Here is a 24,070-nt window from a genome sequence, read left to right as displayed (position 1 = left end):
GACAGAAATCTTTTATTTTTTTCAAAATCGGGACAAATCCCTAAAAACAAACACAAGTATAAAACCTTGTAAATATAATTTATTCATCTTTCATTTAATAACATGTTATGTTACTAAGGTAACAAATTATTAGTTATCCATCATTTTCAACAGACCACCGTAGTCATTCAGTTTCTGTACACTGGGTTTATTTTTTTCAGTTGGTGCATAAATACATCATGTAGGTAACTAATATTTTGTTGACAATTGCTTATAACTATACAATGATAACATTATCAATAGTATAATCACTAATATTACGCTTAATTCAGAGGGGAAAAAAGACATTAAAAAAAAATAAGAGCAGAAATTGATTTCAGTCCCTATGATTTGACACTTGATCCACCAAAGGCTCTAGCATATCCGAAATCATTTTAATGGTCATAAATGAAAGAATTAACATGTGCAGCATTTTAGACACCCACCCACCCACCCACCCCCACCACTTCATATACAACATGACAATCATAAACGGTAAAGCTGTCAAAACAGGAGGAAAAAATAACCAAATGATGATCTACCAAGATTGAAATATAATTACAAACTCATTAAAAAGATCTTGGTTGACAACTACTACATATACAAAGTTAAAAAAAACATTTGAGTGGCATGTACATGGCTTTCAGATAAATGCACAGCACATCTTCTGTCCCCATTATTAAATACAATTATTATGAAGTGCATTCATTTATTTGCACATACACCTAATCTTTTTGTTCTGTACAAACATAAATTTGATGGTACCGTATTTGCAATTAAAAAACCCTCTAATACCATAACTGGGATGTTGAATAGGAAATTAAAACTGAACTAAAGATTTTCATGCAGGGATGGCCAATTAATAGGCAAGGTTTTGGGCAAAATTCACGTTTATACCCGATGTTATGGAAGATTAAGCAATGAAGAACCCCATATTTCCATGGTCTAAATTTGTGTACAACTGAAAAACCCTTTTTAAAATCTGTTTAGAAGTGAAACAGAAACAAAATTATGCATTTAATAGAATACAAATATTATTTCTAAATAAGTTTTCCTATAAAACTGTTAACGAATAAATATTAACGACAATCTAGCACTTTAAAATTATAACTATGTAAATCATACATAATGTTAATACACCCATTATAGAGAACAAGCTATTTATTTGGGTTCAGTTATCTACATTCACATAGATAACATACATCGGATATACCTGTAATTTCAGAAATCGCAAAAACTAATGTACATATAGCTCTTTATTAATAATAAATTACACAACTACTTAGCTTATGCATCATCCAATTAAAAAAATTGTTTACCCTGGGCTGCTGCTTATACAAGTCTGAGGTCCAGACTTGAGACATAGTAACTTAGTTTACCCAGATTTTAACTACATATCATTTGTTTGACAAGATTTTATTCAAGCCTCAAGTCAAGAGTTTAATAAACATGAGCCTGGTACTAAAGAACCAAAACTATTAATGTGCTTCACTTTCAAATATTCAGACTACATAAACCTGTGTGAATGTATTTACTAATATATACTGAAGTAAAATATCCAAATAAAGATAATAAACCACAATATTCTTGATTTATGGGATAAATATTTTGATATTTAAGTTCTACAAACACTATTAATACCCATATGCATATATATATTTTTGAATATCCAAAGTTTGCATTGTGTAATAATCATTTTATTATGATCAAACCTAAACATATTTAAGGAACACACTTTAAAAAGCTGTTTAGTGCAGTAAAAGGAAGACTCAAAGAATGTCTTAATGCATCATTTAGTGCAATGCTGAATTAAAAAAAAACACGTTATATTTGGGTAACAAACTTTGGATAGTCATAGCATTATTTCAAAAAGCTGTGTATGAATAGGTTACTTACAATCCATAATGGTAGGTCATCTCTTAATCTCCAAGGGAGACCTGCATACCTTGACAATAATAAATGACACCAAGTAAGAGGAATTATAAAGAAATAACCAACATTTAGTGTATGGTTGATTTTTAACATGCATCAGTCATTTTTATTCAAAGTTCACAAAAAACCCTGATTGACATGATTTATAACACTGACATGCAAATGGTGAGCTTATTTTAAATAACAGTCATCAAATCATAAAAAAGCACAAGTGAATCATAGTCATGCATATCCATTCTGTAATAATGTACACGTATATATTTAAAAAAACACCCAAAACCCACTTGTTAAATGTGTTCAGCTTTTACTAGGTATGTCATTTATTTGGTAGCTTCAACATTCAATACAGAATGGGTGACTGATCTTAGATGGAATATTTAATCAAGAAGACAGATGGCCTCACATGAAGATAGTCAACTGATCTAGCAAGTTTGCACATCTAAGTTTCACACTAGAACAGTCGTCACATCACATCCCCTCATTTTACTTTATCAACATACTTTAAAATTCAAGAGGCTTAATTTTATGTAGAAAAGAAGAAAAAAAAAATCGACTTAAAGGAAGCACACAAAATAATATATACAAAATTGCATATACAGTTAAATGGATCTTTCATTGCTTTTTAACAGTAGCAATCTTATCCAATAACCGTATTAGACTATATTATATATTTATTGTGACAATGAATGTTAACTAAATTTGGACAAACAGAACATTTTGAAAATAAGGGCTGCAAGATTACACACTAAGCTTACATATTGCTAAAGTAAACAAAATTTATTAAAAAAAAACCCAACCTAACAATTCAAAGCAGATAGTTAAACACACATGCATGCACACAAACAAACACACAAAAATTCACATCATAGAAAAATGCCAAAATTATTCAAGATTCCATGAAAGGTCACTTTCAAGAGACTTAATTGACTATTAAATGGTTTCTTCAATGAACCATGGGACACGAGCAACATGCTGTGAATATTAAATGAAACAGGAGCTACAGTAAATAATTTGTTCACAATGTTTCAGTACCATTAACATCATTTTTTTTTACCAGTTATACCCCCCCCCCCAAAATCCCCAGTAAAGTTGTGTAAAATTAGCTAGCAGTGTATGAAAAACAACAGAAATAAAGAAGACGTTAAAAAAAGAAGAAAAAAAAACCCCAGAGAAGAAAAAATAAGGTTTCCTCGATTATTACTTTAGTTTTTGCTTAATTATTTAAGATACAGCAGTAAATTGTTATGTATTCATACTGTCCACATACTGCAAACATCCACTACCATACGTACATACTAGTCAACCAGCATTATCACATAGTTCAAGCTGTGACATTAGTGTATCAAGCAAAATTCTTAATAAGGCCAAACTAATTAATAAACAGTGAATTGACAAAAAATTGTTTTAATAAAAATTTACAATATACCCGTATCAATAAATGTGTTAAAAAAACCTTCACACAGATTCATTACAATGATCCTGGTATGCCAATTTAATACTTATAATTTATCATTTAATAAAGTAGAGCTATAGCATAAAACTTATGGAATCATGAATGTGGTCATTTGTATATTAAAATATGTTCTTTAAAAAATACAAATACATTTTGTATTACACGATGTGCTTAAAAAAACTATTTAATGATTTCATTTGGCCTTAATAAGTAAAAGCAATTTCTAGACATTTAGTTCACGAACTACGGTAATTAAGCTATGTGATAAATTAATATTAATAGAAAATAAAGTACAAAACAAATAAAAGCAATAGTTGATGCATATGCCAAACTATAAGAGAATAAATTGCAGTCTATTCCAGTGCCAAGTAAGGTGAAATTTTATCCAGAAGCTAGAGATTAATATTTTTTTTTTTTTTTAAATACTGAATGTGAATAAACTTTTAGAAATTCTAGAAATAGTTTTAAAATGATCACTCATGCTGACTAAAGTTCTTTAAACATCTTATTGGCATATATTATAAATTTAGTTTTGTCATTTAATTTTTACCAGCAGGTGATTATTTACTTCATTTCAATATTTTGCCCTGGTTGAATTGAAACTAATGTTATGTTAGAGCCAAAATTCCAACTAAACTACAAAATCCAGGTTTTTAGGTTTTAGCAAGTACCAGATATATACATGAACTAAGGTACACAAAAGGACCTCACAACATGAGGCCATCTAAATATTTCTCTTTTATTTTTAAAGTTTAATCTTTTTCAATTTTTAAAAAGCAACCTATATGTTTTTGTTTGTTATTTGTATAGTCAGACCTCATTAAAATGTTGGGGAAATATAACTTTACCTCAATTCACACTTTCAGATCATAATTGTAACCAATGTGTAATTATCTTCTCAAAGTACACATTTTAATGACAACAAAAAAATCTGGCCATTTGTTATCACTGTGATGCACACCAGGTGTTTACAGTTTAAACTTAGCCATCTGCCATTTGATAGTCTTGTACCCACACAAATGTTTGGAGACCGCCGTTTTACCAGGTATGTACACAGAAGTTCCTGCTGGGTTACGGTTGTGTGCATTTAAAACAAATTATGATAAAAATGGACGGAATATGTTTGTTAAGCAATTTCTTTCCGACTACGGGTCTGGGACATCCCTTGGCATTTGAAAGGGCAATGTGTCCATTGATGTCTGCATCGATAATGGTACCTTGTGTTGTGATTTTAGACAAGCATTTTCCCTATATCCTTAAAAAAAAGAAGAAGTGTAATTCTTTATGCATTAACTGTCTGCATAAATAGAGCATTTCTTATGAGGTAGTATTTTGTTTACGAAAACTATGCATTTGTTACCATGAAAAACTCTAATAAAGTTACTTTGGGACAAATGTGGCCATTGTAATGAGGTCTGAATATATATACAATTACAAACTTTATATAATTGCATGTTATTATTTACAGTATTCTAATCAATAATGCTAATATGTTTATAGTATAAAGTTGGTTAAACTACCACAGCTTAGGGCATCATTATTTTATGATCTAGCCCTGTTTTGAATGCCAACTTTAAAACTTTAATAAAGATAGGCTTCGGTATACAAAGTCTTATATAGTTCCATAAATACATAATAACATGGTAGTACCAGCATACCAAAAAGTCCACGAAGTCTGTATGTGATAAAAGTAAAAGTTAGCAAAATCATCTACACAATACATTTCACTATGAAACACTGTGCTTATCCAACAAAAACTTGGGAGGTAGTTTATTTGCTCTGCCTCCTGCCTCTAAATGTTATCTACAAGTACCAATGTGTGTAGCATTGTGTGTAAAAACGTAGGCCATTGCTATGGCATCTCCGAAGCATATTGCTATAGACAATACATCCGTTTGTCCACCAGGCGTTTGCTGGTAAAAGATGCTGCATTAACGAGCACTAACTCCAACAATAATCCTGCAATCGTCCTGAACATCTAACAGAAAATACAATGCAATGATTATGCATCTTCTAACACCCCAAAAACCTTGTATGTGAGTTGTCTTTTCATTTTTTGTTTTATTATATTGAAGACAACTGGAGATTTTGGTGTGTTTTGGGTTGCTACTGTATAGTGAGAACAATCACAAGTCGGTATCCAAGCGCCGGAAAGAGGTTCCGAGATGTCGAGTTGGTTTGACCATTTTCTCACGGGCCTTCTCTCGCCCGTCTTCCTTATGATCAAAGTTACAGTTATGTAGTTCAGGTAGTCTGTGTAGTGGGCAGAATATCAAACCTGCAACAGAACGATAAAGCTGAGACAAAACGTTAATTAGGAAGCCCATCATACTGCAATATGTCCCTCCCACCCAGTCATAACAAAGTTAACAAACTGAAACAAAACATTCTAAAAGAACTGCTAAAGCAATACATTTCATTTCAACTTATTTCCATGCTTATATCCAATTAAGGTTCAAGCACGCTAGCTACCTGGACTGTCTGTCCAGGACAGTGGGTTAGTTGTTGGTGAGAGAGAAGAGGGTGTAGTGGTCTTACACCAACCCATTGAGTTGTTAAAACTCGCTCTGGATGGGAGCCGGCACCGGGCTACGAACACTGTACCTACCAGCCTGTAGTCCGATGGCTTAACAATATCGAGGCCAGTCAAAGCAATACATACTAGGGCCAACAAATTTTCATATAAATCTCCTAAGTTCACTCTGTCAACATTGGGCAAATACTATTATTTTTATGTGGAATACTGTATGTGGCCTCAGATTACAGTTATCTTCCCATTTGGTTGTCCAAAATCCGGAAATTTGACCGCGCAAGTAGTCTGCTGTTTGACTGTGATTATTTCATGGCAGACAGCTATGAAGTGGCAACTGTTTGACTGAACTGACAGGGGATAGCATGTAGTTTGTAAACATGTGTAACTTGCTGACATTGAAGACTTGTTTGTGGTAATTCCGGCCCATGCAAAAGTAGTGCTTTTTGTGTAAAATGGGTGTACTCCGGCCTGGTTTAGAGGGTGGGTCTGTTTAAACCAATATGCTGGGAGAAAGAGCTGGACAACAGGGGTTGTCCTGTTCACGGTATGTGTCCCCCATGCAGGCAAAGGTACATACAAAACTTCACGGGCCTGCTGATATTAATAAAAATGTTATAGCCACTAAGGCTATATAGAAACATATAGCGAAATTAATTGCGGTCTGAGGCCATGTGGAGCAAAGCCTATAATGGTGACAGTCTATAATCCTCTGTAGAAATGAAAACATATACTGAGCCATGTAAAAATGACATTTTGACTAATAACATAACTACTTACCGGTAAAACTAAAAATAAATATTGTTTCTTTATTTCTTTTAATATCAACTGAACACTGCTATTAAAATTTTGATTTCAAACAAAATACTACTACTAAATTGGACACATGGACATATGGTGTAGAACGCAAGAAAAAGCTGCCACAACAAAACAGCTACATTTTTAATCAGCCCTGGACACAGATGTGACGAACAACAGCAATGGGTCATTTTACAAAAACTATTCTAGCACACAAAGCAGCAAATACGGTAGTGAAGAACCAGTGACATTTTCTGGGAAAAATCTATCAAAGTACTATCAAATACTGTTCTCAAACAGTTACAGAATATACCAACCACATCTACATCGTCCTATCTCTCTTTGAGCTAGTTCCATCTTGGTGCTACACTTGTAACATCGTTTCTTGTTCTTTTGAACAACTGCAACTTTTTGAGGTGATTCTTCATCCAGGACTGAACTGTCTCTATATAATAAAAAATCTCAATCATTATATTACAGTTTGAAAATGCTTTTAACATAAATTTGATTAACAAAAGATTTTTATTCTCTCTAGGTTATCAAATACTATAGTCACAGAAATAAAAGAACTGAATATAATAATCACTAAAAGAAATATATATATTTTTATATTTATTTGTAAAAAAAAATGGTTTAATTGTTTTGTTCAACTTGCACATTGATCTATTAATCATCAGTTACTGGATGTCAGACATTTGGTAATTTTCAGTCTTAGAGAGGAAACCCATTACATTTTTCTATCTGCAGAAAAGGATATTTTATATGCACTATCCCACAGACAGGATAACACATACCACAGCTTTTGATATACCAGTCACAGTGCAATAGCTGGAATGAGAAATAGCCCAATGGGACACCGATGGGTATCTACCCTAAACCAACCATGCATCAGGCGAGCACTTTACCACTGGGCTATGTCCTGCCACTATATTTTATCTGCAGATTACAACAAAAAATTCTTATGACAGCTAGTTTTAATGTTACTCTCAATTATAGTTCATCATATTAGAAAGTCACAAATATTAAATTATTCAGAAAATTTCCCCACAGGATTTAACGCTTTTACTTCAGTCACTAGACTGATAACCACATTTAACTCTGATATCCAATATAGTCAAACCTGTGTTAAGACGTACCCCATGGTAACAGGGTTTAAGATAACACTCAAATTGACCTGGAAAAATATATGAATAATTCATAATATTGTTTTTCTTAACATTAATTCCAAAACTGTTTCCAGAACATCTGCTGTTTTGTATTTTGTTGGCTACGGCAAACTGAATTTGACTATACTTTTAAAATAAAACTGCCAACCTTATTTTGTATCTAATATAAACCTTGAAGAGATATTAGAAAGTAGTCTATAGAACAGATGGCTGCTTAATACATGTTATATTATTTGGGTGAATTATATCTTTTAAGAAGATGTTTCAACTTTTAATTGTTATGTTATGTAAAGCGCATTAAAAAACTAATCTATTAATTATACCAGCAGTACCTTTTTGTACCCTTTGCTTCTTCAGAAACCGATGGATTTTGAATAGTGTCATTATTAACAGAAATGTCTTTAGTCACAGAAGCTGATATATCTGCAGTTTGAGAACTGTCCTCAGCTTTTGTACACAGTTTGTCTGGTGTTGCTATATCACTTAACACACTAGGGTTGCTGTCGGGAACAGCATCAGTGTCCCAGGAAACACCGGCATGGGAACTAACTGTTACATCCTTTGAGCCGGGGTTTCCTTTCTGAACATGAATGTCTTCACCGCCATTCTTTGAATTCTTCTTGCCAATATTATCCTTGGCAGACCTGGAGGTGTGTGGTGACGGCTCCATTGATGTACAGTAAGATGAGCTGTTACTATGAGAAATATTGGGTTTTCGTGGATCTATATTCAAGAAAAAGAGAAAAGAAAAAGAAATTGTTCAGCATAAATAAACCACAAAGTAACATGTACATAAAATGGTTAAATACAATTACTCAACAGAATACAACATATAAAAAAGGAAAAACCATATTTAATGATATCCAAGAATAGTTTAACAACTTAACAAGCATTCCGAGAGTACTGCTTAAGACCGGCCTCGGTGGTGTCATGGTTAAGCCATTGGACATAAGGCTGATAGGTAAACTATACGAGGGACTGACGGACAGACAGATGGACAGACAGACAAATGGATGGAGATGAAACCTATAGTTCCCTCCGGTTGGACCAGTAGTGGACTAATAACCAGCAAAATGAGACATAGCAAATGGTCTAGTGATAACCCCAGTATCACTACCTGTACATTTAACAGCAAGAGGTTTTTTTTTTATGTGCCCATTAAAGCCAGGACATCATTTACCATAGGTCTTTAAGTTCTAAAACATTAGTTGGAATGACAACCAAACCCAATGTAAACTGCACACATGGCTACCTATACATAATATCCTAGTCACTTTCTTAACCGTTCTTATAACAGAAAACAATAAGAATTTTGTTTCACGATTGTGTCTATATTTAAACAGGTTCAATGTTTCATTAAAAAAAATTGTTCAGCCCCATTTTGTAAAAAGAAAAGAGACACACACACACACACACACACACACACACACACACACAGAGAGAGAGAGGGGGGGGGGAGAGATAGAGATAGACAGACACTGGTTGCTAACTAACATAGATACATGTAGTTAAGACATAATCTGTATGTTAAACGTTTTTTAAAAATTAATTAGGTAAAATCTACAATGTTCAATATGAAAAGGTACATGTAGCTGCTTTATACAAGTCACCACCCTTTACAGATCACCATTATTTTAGTTTTCAACACACTGTTTTTATAACACAACATTACCTGTCTCCCTGGGTTCTTTTCCTTTGCTGATGTCAATATCCTCTGTAAGAACAGAACAGAGGACAGATTAGGTTACTTCATGTTCAAACTCATCAGTCCTATTGAGTGACAGTGGACAAGTAACAAATGGGACTTTGTGTCAGCCTAGACGTGATGAGCTACAGCAATAGAAAAAGAAAATAACAAAGAACCTCTGATGGTACGAAAACCTGAATTGTTGTCGGGAGACCACATGCCTTGACTATACTTCATGTTATGGAATAATCAAGTCCTTTGAGCGCATAATTAATTTTTTCACTAGGTTAGTTTATTACAGGTTTTATTCGATGTGCCTTAGTTCTAATAATTATTTCTATTATATATAAATTGATATATTTGATTCTATATAATATACCTAGCATTTTAAAATTTTATGATCATTAGGCTTCACTTCACATTATCTGCCATACTTTTGACCAAAACCCCATAAGCAACCCATCTAAAAAGGTCACCATGGTACAATGGGAGTCCCTGTTATGTGTTCGAGCAACTTGATGAATAAGTGGTTATACTAGTGTTGGGAATCACTTAGTATTTCATCATTGGTTATAAATGGTTTGCACATATTGATCAACTTTCAATTACACAATCAGATAGAATTGTATAAACAAAAGAAGGATTTGAATTATAAGGACCATGCACCTATTGTCATGTTAATCTAGATCTAGATCATACTATTTTACATGTAATATCTTCTTTTTTTCCATGGAGACATGAAAACATATACCAACAGCAACATATTTACATCAATTCCATCATAAAAACTGGAGGAACAATTACACTCAATACAATCGATCATTGCATCAGGGTTTCTGCCAGAGGGTAAAATGGGTATGGCGCCATACCCCAATTTTTTATTTTTAAGTTAACCTTTTTGACAAAATCAACTACTCCTTTCATTACTGTATGATTTTCTGACTCTAACCCTAAACGTAACCCATTTTCTTTCTGGGGGAGGCCCCCCATACACCCTGTTGACTGTGGTTGCATTCAATTCTATAACGCCATACCCAAAAATTTCTTTCTGGCAGAAACACTGCACATAGGTAGAACCAAACCAATCAACTTTTGATTATAATCGGTCATTGGAACATCACATGGTCATATATATGTATAAGACTGAAATGAATGGAAAAATCAAAGATTGTAATTTTTCCATTGTAAATTGATACCACATGGTAAAGAGGATATAAAAACATCAAACAAAATCTAGTCTCAGGGCTGAAATACAATGTAAATGGTGTGTATATATACACACACACGTATATTCCATAAACCTCAATCTATCGTATTCTAATATAGAAAAGTTAGAATCTTAATTTATCAATCCAACAAATGAGGAAGTTAACGGTGTATTTAAGACTAAGTGTGGCATGCATAAACATGCCTTTTATTGTAATAGCTGAAACATGCTAACACGTTTGACCAATAACTTAATTATTCTTCCACATCCCATCTGCCATCTGTATCTACAATAGATTATTATATATTTTGGTGAACATTTTCCAATTTCAGGAAATGTACAGACTTTTGTTTGTAGATTTAATAAAACAGTGAAATCAATACAGGTTATACATGCACATCTACATAATTGAACAAAATTAAAATGCACAATGCAAGATTTAAAAAAACAAAAACAACTACAGGCCAACCAACCAGCATAAATGGTCTACCACTACCCACCTTTGTAACACTTGGAACATAAGCCAGAAGTTTTGGGAGACCTAGAAAAGATAAAGTAAATTAAGCCAATAGCAAAAACTGTTACTAGTAGCAGCTGAAACAATATTTCAATATGCTACACCAGTGTTTGAAATAAGCACTTGTCCGGTTGTCCTGACAAGTGAAAATGTGCCTGGACAAACAAATGTTTACCTCAAGTAAAAATGTTCAATGCAGTTTAATTTTGAGCTGTAAAAAACACTGTCCTTGCACTTGTATGAAACAAACCATTTGTTTGGACAAGTGAAAATATTGGCAGACTGATAGATTTCTAGGTGTACTTGTCCAGTGGAATAGTGAACAGTTTTGCTTATTTCTATCACTGTACATGTATATACAAAACACACACACTTTTCCCCCAAGTTGGCCTTTGTTTTCAAAAAGCCTACACTGTTTAACTTCATGTCTCCAGATTAACTTGACTAGAGACCGTATCCGATTGAAAAAAACATTAAATAAAAAAATAAAAAGCAACTACTACCACATCTTTAAGCTTTATGTACATTTACCTATCTTCACCATGAGCAAAATCATGGAAAGCTACAGCTTCAAATAAAATTTATAAAAAAACACATTCTTATTGCAATTTGATCAATTTGCTGCTCTCCTAAAGCTACCCAAGTGTACGTGGATGGAAATGTGACCGGTCACTCGCCTTTCCTGATGAAGACTGCTTACTGATTAAAATATTTTTACATGGATTTTCCCACAAACTGTACAGGATACTTATTAACTACATATAGTATGTGCTCAAATGGACCATCAGAATTCACTTAAAATTCCACCATTAAAACAAAATTGGAAATAAAGTCTTAAGATTGGTTGGTTAAAATTAATACACCATAATGAGCATGAGTGTATTTTATAACACTGACAATGGATAATTAATAACTACGAGGTGCGATCTAAAAGTTCCGATACTAAGCCTCTAAAACAGCAAAAACCTATCTAATTTTGGCGCGGTCTCCTTCGAAGTAGCCACCTTGTGCAGCGATACACCGCTCTCTGCACGTCTACCATGCTTGGAATGCCCCCTGGAAATCATGTTGTTTAAGTGAGTCAAGAACCATCTACGATTTGCGCTGGATCGCCTCCACAGTGTCAAAACGGCAACCCTTAAGATTGAACTTCATCTTGGGAAAGAGAAAAAAGTTGCAGGGAGCCAAATCTGGCAAGTAAGGGTGTGTGTGTGTGTGAGATGCGATGATTATGTTGGTCCAGGAAAAAAACTTGCATGTTTTCAGCGCTTTGTGAGAGGGTGCATTGTCATGATGGAGCACCCAATTGCCATCGCGCCACAGTTGAGGTCATTTGCGCTGAATGTCCTCCCTCAGACGACTCAGCAACTTCCTTGATGGTGATCCGACGATCCTGACGCACAATTTGTTTACTTTCTTCGACATTTTCAGGGGTTGTGATCTTGGAGGGTTGCCCTGACCTCACGGCATTCTTCAGTGACGTTCTGCCCCTCTTAAAGCGAGAATGCCCCTCAAAACACCTCTCCCAGCTCATTGCTTCATTGCCATAGGCTTGCTTAAGCATTTCATGGGTCTCTGTTGCTAATTTCCCCGAGTTTGACACAGAATTTGATGTTTGCTCTCTGTTAAAGTTTCAGGTTCATAGTGAAATCGCAAATAAGCACGTACACGTGGTCACAAAAATGTGTGCAACACAGATCCCAATGATGAACGCTCAATGTCACGTGGCATACTGAATAACGAAAGTCACTGCTCGCTCCTGCTGCACATGCATGGCCATGTCGCGCTGTTCGTTCACAACAGGAACAGTTTCAGAACTTTTTGATCGCACCTTGTATTATGTTGACTAAGTGCTGTTGTACTTTAAAAGTTATGAAATACAAACCTCTACAAACATGGCATTCAGTACACAAGTCAACACTAAGGAAATTTAACAACCGCTAATTTTGATTTAGCTCAAATCACCTCTAGGTCGAACATCATTGGAATCCATTTGGAACTAAATTCTACAGAGTTTGTTTCGGATTCCGATTATTATGATTGATGGAATTTCCCATTGAGCATACCCATATATATTAATTAACACCTTTGATGCACTAGCTTGGGAGTACTGCTTGGTATAAGACCAATGGATTTATGTTTCATGATTATCTTGTGACCAGTTGTACGTATGTCAAGCACATACTCGCCCTCTATACCCTCAAGTCTTCAGCAAGTGCTCTAGCCACTATGCTATACCCCACTCTGGTTAAATCTGGATACAAAATTTAAGCAGCTCAATTTCCCTGTTATTTTATTTACTATATATACAAACTGATTTTACACTATAAAAATTCAACCCCGGTTTGCCCACTTATCTACATGACAAGTTGGAGGCTGACAAATGACAAACCATTTCTACATGCCCATATCCGATAATGGTTCAGGCATCTTTATCCTGGTAACAAGTCTATTGGATCGCAAGGCTAACGGCCGAAAAACAAAAAGCTTAAGTATAAGCTGTGATACAACAAAGTCTTTAATTGGCTGAATATGTATTGATGAAGCAAGCAGTAAATATTCAGCCTCTAGGGAAATACCTGTATTGTTAAGTAATACATAAGATGAAGATTAGACCAAGACAGAAGATCTGTAATCAAAGGGTATGGTTCAAGGAATAGAGATCTAATATTCCAAGGTTTGAAATTAGAAAAGGAACAATTCATGGAAGTAAATTTATATGAAGTAAACTAATATCCATATGTATTTAGACCAATATTAAATGCCAGCTGAAATATAATTTTAGTTCTGCCAATAACAAAAACACCCCAAACATGTACCATGGTGCAGAAATGTGTTAAGTACAGCCACTGCAAAGGGGTGTGTTCTTACTGGGCTTGGTGGTGCTGTGGTTAAGCCATTGGACATAAAGCTTGGCTCACACCCAGGGTGAGTTTTAAGACCACCACACCCACTTCTCTCGCACTAACCACTAACAACTAAGTAACCACTAACCCACTGTCCTGGACAGATAGTGTGTGTAAAGGACAGTGTGCTTGTTACTTAATTGGATATAAACACAAAAATAAATTGAAATAATTAAATTTTCTTTGCGTCTATACACTTTACGGCAATCTGATTGGTCCAGAGGTGCTTACTTTTTTTCATTCATATCTCGATGAACTGAAAAAATTTAAGCCACACCTACTACCCCACCCCCCCAACTCACACACCCACTGACTCGCACTACTTTTGTGCAACACGCCGGATTATTCAGCCAACCATATTTAGATATTTTGAAGAAAACATACGTGAAAGCTACAAAAGCAAAAAAAAAAAAAAATATATGATAAATTAATGGAAAATGCTATAGCAGAGTAGAAGTAGATCTATATGCATTGATTTAAAAAAAACTAAAAAAAAAAACTTTGCTAATCATGAAATGAGACTCCATCAGTGGCCAAAGAAATCATGTAGGAAACTTCACGCCTGTAACTTACTTGTAAGCAATGTTCTACAGCTGTTGGCGAACATTAAACGGTTCCACGTTCCCTTCATTCACTTTCATAAACTATAAAGTAAACACGAATAGGACAATTTCTTCCAATTTAACTAAATGATCTGTAAAAATGCACACCAGCTAGAGGATATGGCATTGCTTATCAAAATTACGTCATTTACAAAAAAATCACCTGATTCAATTAATAGTGAATGAACGTTTGCATTCTTACGCGACATAAGTATCAATGAAGTTTACACAAACAATACTACAGGCGTATTTAAAGCTAAACAAAATAAATTCAGTTATGTAGTGTTAAAGTATGCATATAAATTTAATTATAAGATTTGACCGCAATTATTTTTTGGTTCATGCAAGTATGAACCAAAAAAACTATGTGCACACTTTTGTATGACCCGCTACGTGGGGTCATACAGTGTGCACATTGTTTTTTCGGTTCATACTTGCATGAACCAAAATATAATTGCAATCAATTCTTAAATGAATTAATTTCATTGAAAAACAAAACAAGGTTCTAAATAAGACAAACAATTTTACTATAAAAAAAAATGAGGTAAGAAAAACTGCTGATAAATAAAATTTCAACATTATTTCATATCTGCTATATGACACTTCATTTAATTATTTTTGATAAACTGCATGACAGCTAGAGGTTGTAATTTTCAGCTAGGCAAATGAAAACTTGAATGAGACAAGTGTTTAGAATTTGCTCTAATATTACATCAAAAGAAAAACATTAAGTAATCTCCCAAATTTTTTTTATTTTTTCAACTTAAAGTCTATTTACCCTAAAAAAAAAAAACCAAACTGAAATTAAATTTCAGCGAAAAATACTAAACTTTTTCAGTAACATTGTTGCACATCAGTGGACAGAATTTACTTTGTAAACTGGAGATAGACTCATAAATAAAATTTCAACTTGGTTTTGTATTAAACATCACCTCTCATGCATCACATGCTGCACCCACCACACATAATGATCCATACAACTTGTGCACACAAAAAGATCTCTCTGTTTGAGGGGAGCTATCAGTGTCACTCTCACTCCCCCGAGATTAGTTCAAGGAGTCATTTTAGCTCCCCTTAGCATGTGAATTTATATGGTATCAATATAGTAATATTTTAAATGGCTGCCCATAATCTAAGTAAGGAGAGCAATTAATCTATCCCCTCAGTTTTTTCATGCTGAGGTTTGCACAAACACATACACACCACAGAGTGAGAGACCGGTACATGCAATACACAAACCAAGAAAAGCTATTATGGCTATAGCAATTGAATTAATGCATACATCGATGTCTTCAGGGCAAGATGTAAAATCTCTTGTTATGCGAGTTGTTTTAGGCCAGTTGTGATTGACTATTCCCTATGTTAAGTGAAGTACACATAGATATTATCTAATGGGTTTTTAGTGAATATTTAATACTGAGAATGTTATTTCAATTCTTCATTAAAAGTTTTTTGAATCCCTTTTTTTTAATGTTGAAGTGGGTGGGATAGTAAAAACTACTTATGATACATAGTTTTCTAAAGACAGGGATTTACCATCACTCAGAAAGTTGTCAACATGAACTGAAAATAATACTTCTTTGATCTGTAAAGATTTGATAAAATATGCTCTAGGAGTTGCAGCTCAGATAGATAAAACGTATATAAAAATAATCAGAGATAACTATAACAGCTACATGGATTATCAGGATATTAATTTTAAAATACAGAGCTCTATATTAACACACACAAACACACACTATTTTTAACAACTGATTTTTATGGAAACAATTTTTTTTTTATCTTGGCAGTGATTAACCAGGGATTATTCAGTTTTTTAAATTTGGATTAGTGGCATTTGTTAAGCAATTAACAATTGATTAGCAAGTACTATTAATGTTTTATGATTGTGTAACCAGGGCACAATATTTCACGAGAACCGTTGTTCTGTTCGTGTGTTGGTTATACAACTTTAAAATCACAATAACGGGTCATTCCATGTCAAATCACCCAATGGGTTAAACCCTACCCTCTCCAATTTGGTATATAGAGTTATTGTGGCAAAAAACCCTGAAATTCCAAGTTTCAGCTCAATCGGACCAACGGTTTCTGAGTTATGGCCTTTAATTTTGTCAAAAAAGGGTGTGGCTGCCCTTTTTTAAATTGCCATAACTCAGCAACCAATGGTCCAATTTTGACAAATGAGGTATCACTGGAAAGGGGGAATTACAAGGAATCCAAATCTGGCAGTATTCCTGATATTTGGGTTACTTTTGGGCTGATGACCGTTTGACCTATATTTTGACCTTGAAATTGACCTTGTGACACATGACCTTGAGATCACCTTTGATTAAAATTATAGCCCAACATGTTATCTACAACATATAAAAAAATTGGAGGTGGAAAATGTTTCATTAGTCAGCAATTTCAAATTGAAATATGTTTACCTGCTGTTGTTCTATGCTCTCTGTATAGACTGCATGCATTTCACTATTAAATGTATATGCGTCAACACTAAATGTCATGAATGTTAATGATACAATATAGTGTGGCAACCAATTGATTAAGGAAAATAGAATCTATAAATCACTACTGGTAGTTTCCTTCATCTTTTGTTAATTTTATATATTATTGTATTTCTGTTTATTTGAGGAGTCTGACTACTTGATTGAAGTCACAAGCTTTCTAGTCTTTAACTATCCATGTTGAACAGACTTTAGAAATTCTGACGAGATCATTTTGGCATACTGTAATTCCTGGATGAAGATGATGTCAAGGATGGGGTGTTTATAACACAAAGTATATCCCTTTCTGGAATCCAACACCTGTCTGCTTTTGACAGCCAGTGGAACTGCCTTGAAGGTCCATGAAGGTCCATGAGGGTGCATGAACTTGACGTTATAGTCTCCAAATTCCTCTGAAACCTCATCCACCAAACCAATCCAAGGAAGACCATCATAGAGGCTGCAGACAAAGTTCTGTGCCTTTATTTCTAGTAGAATTTGTGAATCGTCATTACTATCATCGAAATTGCTAGTATCTTGAATTTGTACCAATTCGGGTGGATTGGATTGTAAACTCAGTTTGAAAACCTGCATTGTAGACTGATAATGGGACAAAACGATGGTACTGCAGGGTTTTGTTTAACGACACCACTAGTGCTCATTGATTTATTAATCATTGGCTATTGGAAGTCAAACATTTTGTAATTTTGACATATAGTCTTAGAGAGGAAACCCGTTACGTTTTTCAATTAGTAGCAATTGATCTTTTATATGCACCATCCCAGAGACAGGACAGCACATACCATGGCCTTTGATATACCAGTTGTAGTGCACTGGATGGAGCAAAACATAGCCCACTGACAGGGATCATTCCCAGACTGTCAGCACACCAAGCGAGTGCTTTACCACAGGGCTACATACCGCCCCTGCCATCTATTTAACTATGTACAATGAAATAGCATTTGTTTGGCATTTTAAAAAAGTTCCATATATATGACTATTTTCTGCCATTTATTGCTGAATTGTGACAATTCTTACCATAATGACTTGCTCAATGACATGATGTAGACTCAAAATTTTAAAGTATAAACATTCTTCACTTCATCAATAAGGATGTAAATGTACACACACAAGTGTGCCAGTAGGCCTACAGACCACAGATAGTAATTAATCTTAAAAATAATTATCAATACTAATTACATATATAAGTAATAAGGATCAATTAGTTCTTTTGTTTGTCAGTTACCTACTGGAGATTTTCTGATACTTACATCTTAATAGATCTTGGAAATGGAGGGAAATCCAAGATCTAATGGATAAACATAAATTTCTTCGATTTTAGATACTCATGCAGCATGCTCTGAATTGGGGTTGGGGGGCTGCAGTTTCCTCCACATGGGGTCCAAAGTCCATTCAAGGGACCATAACTTACTTTCAATGTAGTCCCCATGGTAATATAGTTTAGCCTGTTCTAAACAATATGAGTTGTTGGCACAAGATATTTTTGATAATTAGGCAATATTTCAAAAAATTAATCTTAAATCTGTTGGATGCTGGACTATATTGTTAGAACATTCATGACATTTACAGTGTTGATGCATGTACATTTAATAGTGCTTAAATACATGTGCAGTCTATACACAGAGCATAGAACAGCAGCAGATAAACATATTTCAATTTGAAATTGCTGACTAATGAAACATTTTCCACCTGCAATTTTTTTATATGTTGTAGATAACATGTTGGGCTATAATTTTAATCAAAGGTGATCTCAACGTCACGAGTCCCACAAGGTTCAATTTCAAGGTCAAAATATAGGTCAAACGGTCATCAGCCCAAAAGTAACCCAAATATCAGGAATAATGCCAGATTTGGATTCCTTGTAATTCCCCCTTTCCAATGATACCTCATTTGTCAAAATTGGACAATTGGTTGCTGAGTTAAGGCAATTTAAAAAAGGGCAGCCACACCCTTTTTTGACAAAATTTAAAAAAAAGGAAAAGGCCATAACTCAGAAACCGTTGGTCCGATTGAGCTGAAACTTGGAATTTCAGGTTTTTCTGCCACAATAACTCTATATACCAAATGTCATTGAAATTGGGGAGGGTAGGGTTTAAATTTCCTGGGTGATTTGACACGGAATGACCCTAACCGCCAATCAGTTATGTGGTGAACAATTACATTCTAACATCAAAAGTACCATATATCAATAAGGAAAGTGAAAATCAGTTTATGCATAGTTCAAGGTAGGCCTAACTCATCAGTTACAAGAACTTTATTCACATAAAACTCACGTGAACTGACTTCTGGTTACCTAAGATTTTGGAATATTGTCCCATGTGTAACAATCTTTGAAACAAGCAAACTGAATCAAGATGCCGCGAAAAAAAAGTCTCAGTTCAGATAGATAAAACAAAAATACTTAACAATTCCGGTGCATTTTGTTTAAATATATTTAGCAAAATTGAGTTTGGCTTATCCAAACAAAATACATAAGGCCCCCCCAAAAAATCCTTTGTTTCCGGTCACCCGACCGACCCTAAATTTTGCCACCGACCCTGAACTTTTTTTTTTCTGCTGGGGTGGGGTGGGGTGGGGAAAAGCACACAGAAACGTTGTGGTCGCGGATCGACAAAGCAGACGACAGAAGTACTCAAGTAGGATAACTCTTACACGTTAGTGTGTGTGTTAAATGGAGGTTGAGGGGTGTGTGTGCATGGGGGGGGGGGGGGGGGGGCGCAGCAGCAGCGATGGTTTTTATACACCCCCACCCCACTTTTTGGCACCTTCTTACACCGTGCCCTGGACCCAATCACTGGCGTTGTTAGAGACTAGACCAAGACTAGACATGCCTGGACGTTGAATGGATATGAGCATAACTAATTTGTTTGAAATTGGAATCATTAACCAGTGTTCCACGTTGCGACCAAAGTGGTCGCCAATGCGACCAAAATGTTAGCGTGGCGACCGATTGAATTTATTATCGTCGCCAGATGGCGACTGACTCCAAAAACGTCTAAGTATTAAATTATTTGCCATGTGCGTTCAGAGTCCTAGCAGCGAAAACAAATGAAATTTGTTGACATCATTGTGCAGTCGGAACATTTCACTATTTACGAAGTTGTCCAATTGATCACTGTGAATTCCGTATTAATTGTCGGTACAATTCGGAACTCATCGTTGATTTGAGTAATTTGGCGAAAATAATCCAGATACTTACAACACATTCATAAATGATGCAAAATGAGTAGTGTCGCACTGTGGCGAGTAACATTTTAAGCTTGGCTAGTAAATTTTGTTTGTCCACTAGCCAAAGAAGAGTAAGTTATAAAACCGAGTGTAGAACACTGTTAATAACACGTGCTCTTATTAGGTACCACGGTAATTGGTGACACACGAGATCGCATGACAGTACGGTAACGTGTGTGGCGATTAAACGGCTTTTATTACAAACTGCTAAATACTGTAGGCCTATAGAGGAAAATATATTGTATTATCGTAACTCCAGTCATCTCATACAATGTAGGTTTATTTTCCAAAAACAACAACGTGCAATCTCAACAAAACAATCAAGGATTTCTTGATACTACATGCACAGACTACAAGTCATCACGTTTTTTTCCGCATGCAAAGGTGAAGGTCATTTGAAGAAGACGTGGTACAATTTTCGTTGTTGGCTACTGCTTAGGCCTAGTACCCAGAATTTGTTAATATACAAGGGTGTAGCCTGTAGGAAGATACCAAAAAGTGGGGTATAAAATTAATATATAAACCATCGATACTGCTACAAAGTACCCCCTCCCCCACTCCCTATGCCATTGATGTAGATAGGCCTATCAACTGCTGAGCATGGGTAATAATTAAATAAAAGGAATATTCAAGAATAACCACAAACATTAAACAGTTCACATTTATTTCAGTGTTTCAGTTAATTGGGAATAAATTAATTTGAGTGATTTTAGCATGGGTCCATTTAATAGGCTAATAAACATTAAAACTATAAGTCCGTCCCACAGGGAACGCCTTAACCTGAGTACTCTGATTGTAAGAGAGCTAGACGGACATTTGAACATAAACACGCTCTCATTATTTATGTACTCGGGCTAGGAACGCCTTTTTTATTACTATGAAATTTACTACAAGTTATTCATTTCTAAGCCGATTGATTTGTAAATTGCACACAAAATTAGTATTGTTTTGTTATTTCCAATACAAGTTGGACAAATCTGTGAAGTTTTTGTGCAGTCATCTACTGACTGGATAAATCTGTGAACTTTTTGTGCAAACATCTATTGACCAACTTGGACAAATTTGTGCAGTCATCCTCTGACAAAACTGGACAAAGCTGTGAAGTTTCTGTGCAGTCATCTACTGACTTTTATTGGTGAAAGGAATAGTTTGAACTTTTTTTGTTTTCCTATCTTTTGAAAATGGCATGTGAAACTTAAAACTGACATTGACAGTGAGATTGTTTTTATTTCTCTCTGGCTGCAAAGAGTAAACTAACATTTTTCAGACAGCTTGCCTTCATGTCTTTCATCTTGAGACTGAGTTTTTCTCTGGCAAACACATTTAAGGTAGAGTAACCTTTCTTTGAACTAAACTAAAAAAAAATAAAAAAATAAAAAATCCTACCTACCTACCCTACTTTTTTTGGCCATGTTACCTAAAACAAACTTCTTCTTTTTTTTGGCCTAAGGCCCTCTGAGTTTTTTTCAACCTGGGCAGGTTAAGCATCTACCAGGGTTAAATTTAACTCTGCTTTTACGTTCTAATGTAGATGCACAACCCTGGTTAAATGTTTAAAATGTAGTGTCTTGATTGCTATAGAGATTTTGGTGGTTGTTTATTTACTTCTGCTTCTAATAACACATTAAAAAAACCTAAATCTAAATGAAAAACCAAGTTTAGGAATAATGCACATGATAAAGGAGGTGAATCTAACAGTACTGGTTCCACACCTGAATGTAAATAGTGGGGGGTTTTTGGGTTGTTTTTTAAAGGTTTTCCTCTATTTCGCAAATAGAGTACTGCTAATATGTCAATGAGCAATTTTAAATAACTTAGGTAAAAACACTGCCTGTGTAGACGTAGTAATACAATTTGTTAAAACTAAAAGACTGCCCGAAGTATGCTGCCATTGTTAGCGTTTTCAGGTACTTAACAGAGCCTTTTTTAATGACTAAAATTACATATTAAGTATATTTTCTTGGTAGAAATATTAATATATGTGTGTGTGTGTGTATATATATATATATATATTTATTTATCCAGCAATCACTGTATGCATTGGCAAGATATGATGACTAGATAAATCTCTATATTTCTGGTAACTGACCAAAAATATTGGTCACGTGACATAAGCCCAACTCGACTCGAGTATTTCAGAGTAGATTTTCAATAAACATACTCGTTAAATCATTTGTTGAAGTGCAGTAAATACAAATAGCTTTTAGTTTTGCGATAACAATACAAAACTTGTATATTTATTTATGAATTAAGAGTTTAGAAACACTTTTTTAATGTGACAGAATGTAGCTAGCATCTTACAAATAATGATGTCATACGGCAAAACCCTTGCTAGGTTGACGATACTCGATTTGCAACACAAAACTGGAGTAAATAATGATTTTCCGAATATTCCGAAGGTTTGCAGGATAAAAGAAATAACTGGTTACTATCATAAGATATCGGCTTTATCCTGCTCAGGTCAAATGGCAGAGCCTCGCTGCATTCGCCATTATGTTAAGACGCTAACCTGTTATTCCCTATATATATATATATATATATATATATATATATATATATATATATATATATATATATACATACACATACATACATACATGCATACATACATGCATACATACATACATACATACATGCATACACATGTGTATTGATGATCATACATGTTTGTAGTGGATCGACTTTCATTTCAAATATCTTATAATTTCTGTGTTGGGATTCAACAATGGGTAAGCCAGCTTTTACAAGTTATTATGATCAGAGTCTGACTATAAGTAAAAAAAATTACAACAAGATCAGTTTGATATCTTATTAGAGTTAGACAATACATAACACAATTAACTTTTATAATCTGGGATGCTTTGGAAAACAATCATACCCTGAATGGCAGTAACATTATTAATATTATATGACATTTTAAAATGACTTTGCTGATTTTAAATGGATGCTTTAAAGTTCATTTTCTTTTAGTCAAGTTATAACAGTGAGCAGACAACATACATTGTGATTGGCAGTGGGCGGGGCAGGACATGAGGGTACTTGTAACGTTTTCGAGTCTACCGATTATTCCTTTTATCTCCGAAAAAAGGTACAAATGTTCATTAATAATGCCTATTAATCATACAATTGGTCTCAAATACAATTACGAACAACAAATGTAGAAGTCTACGTGCTGCAAACGTTGGGAAATGCCTCCCATCATAAATGATTATGCGCGTAGCCTGTTCTATGATCTTGTAACACAAAGCTGGTCTCCATCTTGGGAAAAGGGCACGTCCAGTCGATCGACATTTGTCCATCTTTAAAGACTAAATTTGATCACAAATGCAATAATTCTTACCCCCAAAAACCGCACGGACAACGTTGGGGTTGGCTACTACCCGAATCTTCCATTAGCCGATGAAAGGGACGGTAGCCAACTATTTTAGCAACGGGATAATTACACAGGAATGACACTTCCACAGCTGGATAGGTTTTGTCCGAAAACGAGGCTGCATTGTTATTTCCGGGTTACAGGTCACA

General features: G+C 34.6%; 1 protein-coding gene across 1 annotated transcript; it reads right to left on the bottom strand.

The window, feature by feature from the left end:
* Nucleotides 1–64: 64 nt before the first annotated feature.
* On the bottom strand, nt 65–24,009 carry LOC121371258 (AN1-type zinc finger protein 3-like). The gene is made up of 6 exons (XM_041497008.1): nt 23,889–24,009; nt 11,292–11,332; nt 9,570–9,611; nt 8,230–8,620; nt 7,049–7,176; nt 65–5,681 (listed from the first exon to the last, which is right to left on the bottom strand). Exons 1-6 carry the CDS (start codon nt 23,939–23,941, stop codon nt 5,530–5,532), a joined length of 807 nt encoding a protein of 268 aa, XP_041352942.1. The 5' UTR covers nt 23,942–24,009; the 3' UTR covers nt 65–5,529.
* Between the last annotated feature and the right edge of the window lie 61 nt (nt 24,010–24,070).

The sequence above is a fragment of the Gigantopelta aegis genome, chromosome 4 (assembly GCF_016097555.1).
Source record: "Gigantopelta aegis isolate Gae_Host chromosome 4, Gae_host_genome, whole genome shotgun sequence".
NCBI lineage: Eukaryota > Metazoa > Mollusca > Gastropoda > Neomphalida > Peltospiridae > Gigantopelta > Gigantopelta aegis.
Note: the sequence above shows the minus strand (reverse complement) of the source record. Positions and strands in the feature narration are given on the sequence as shown.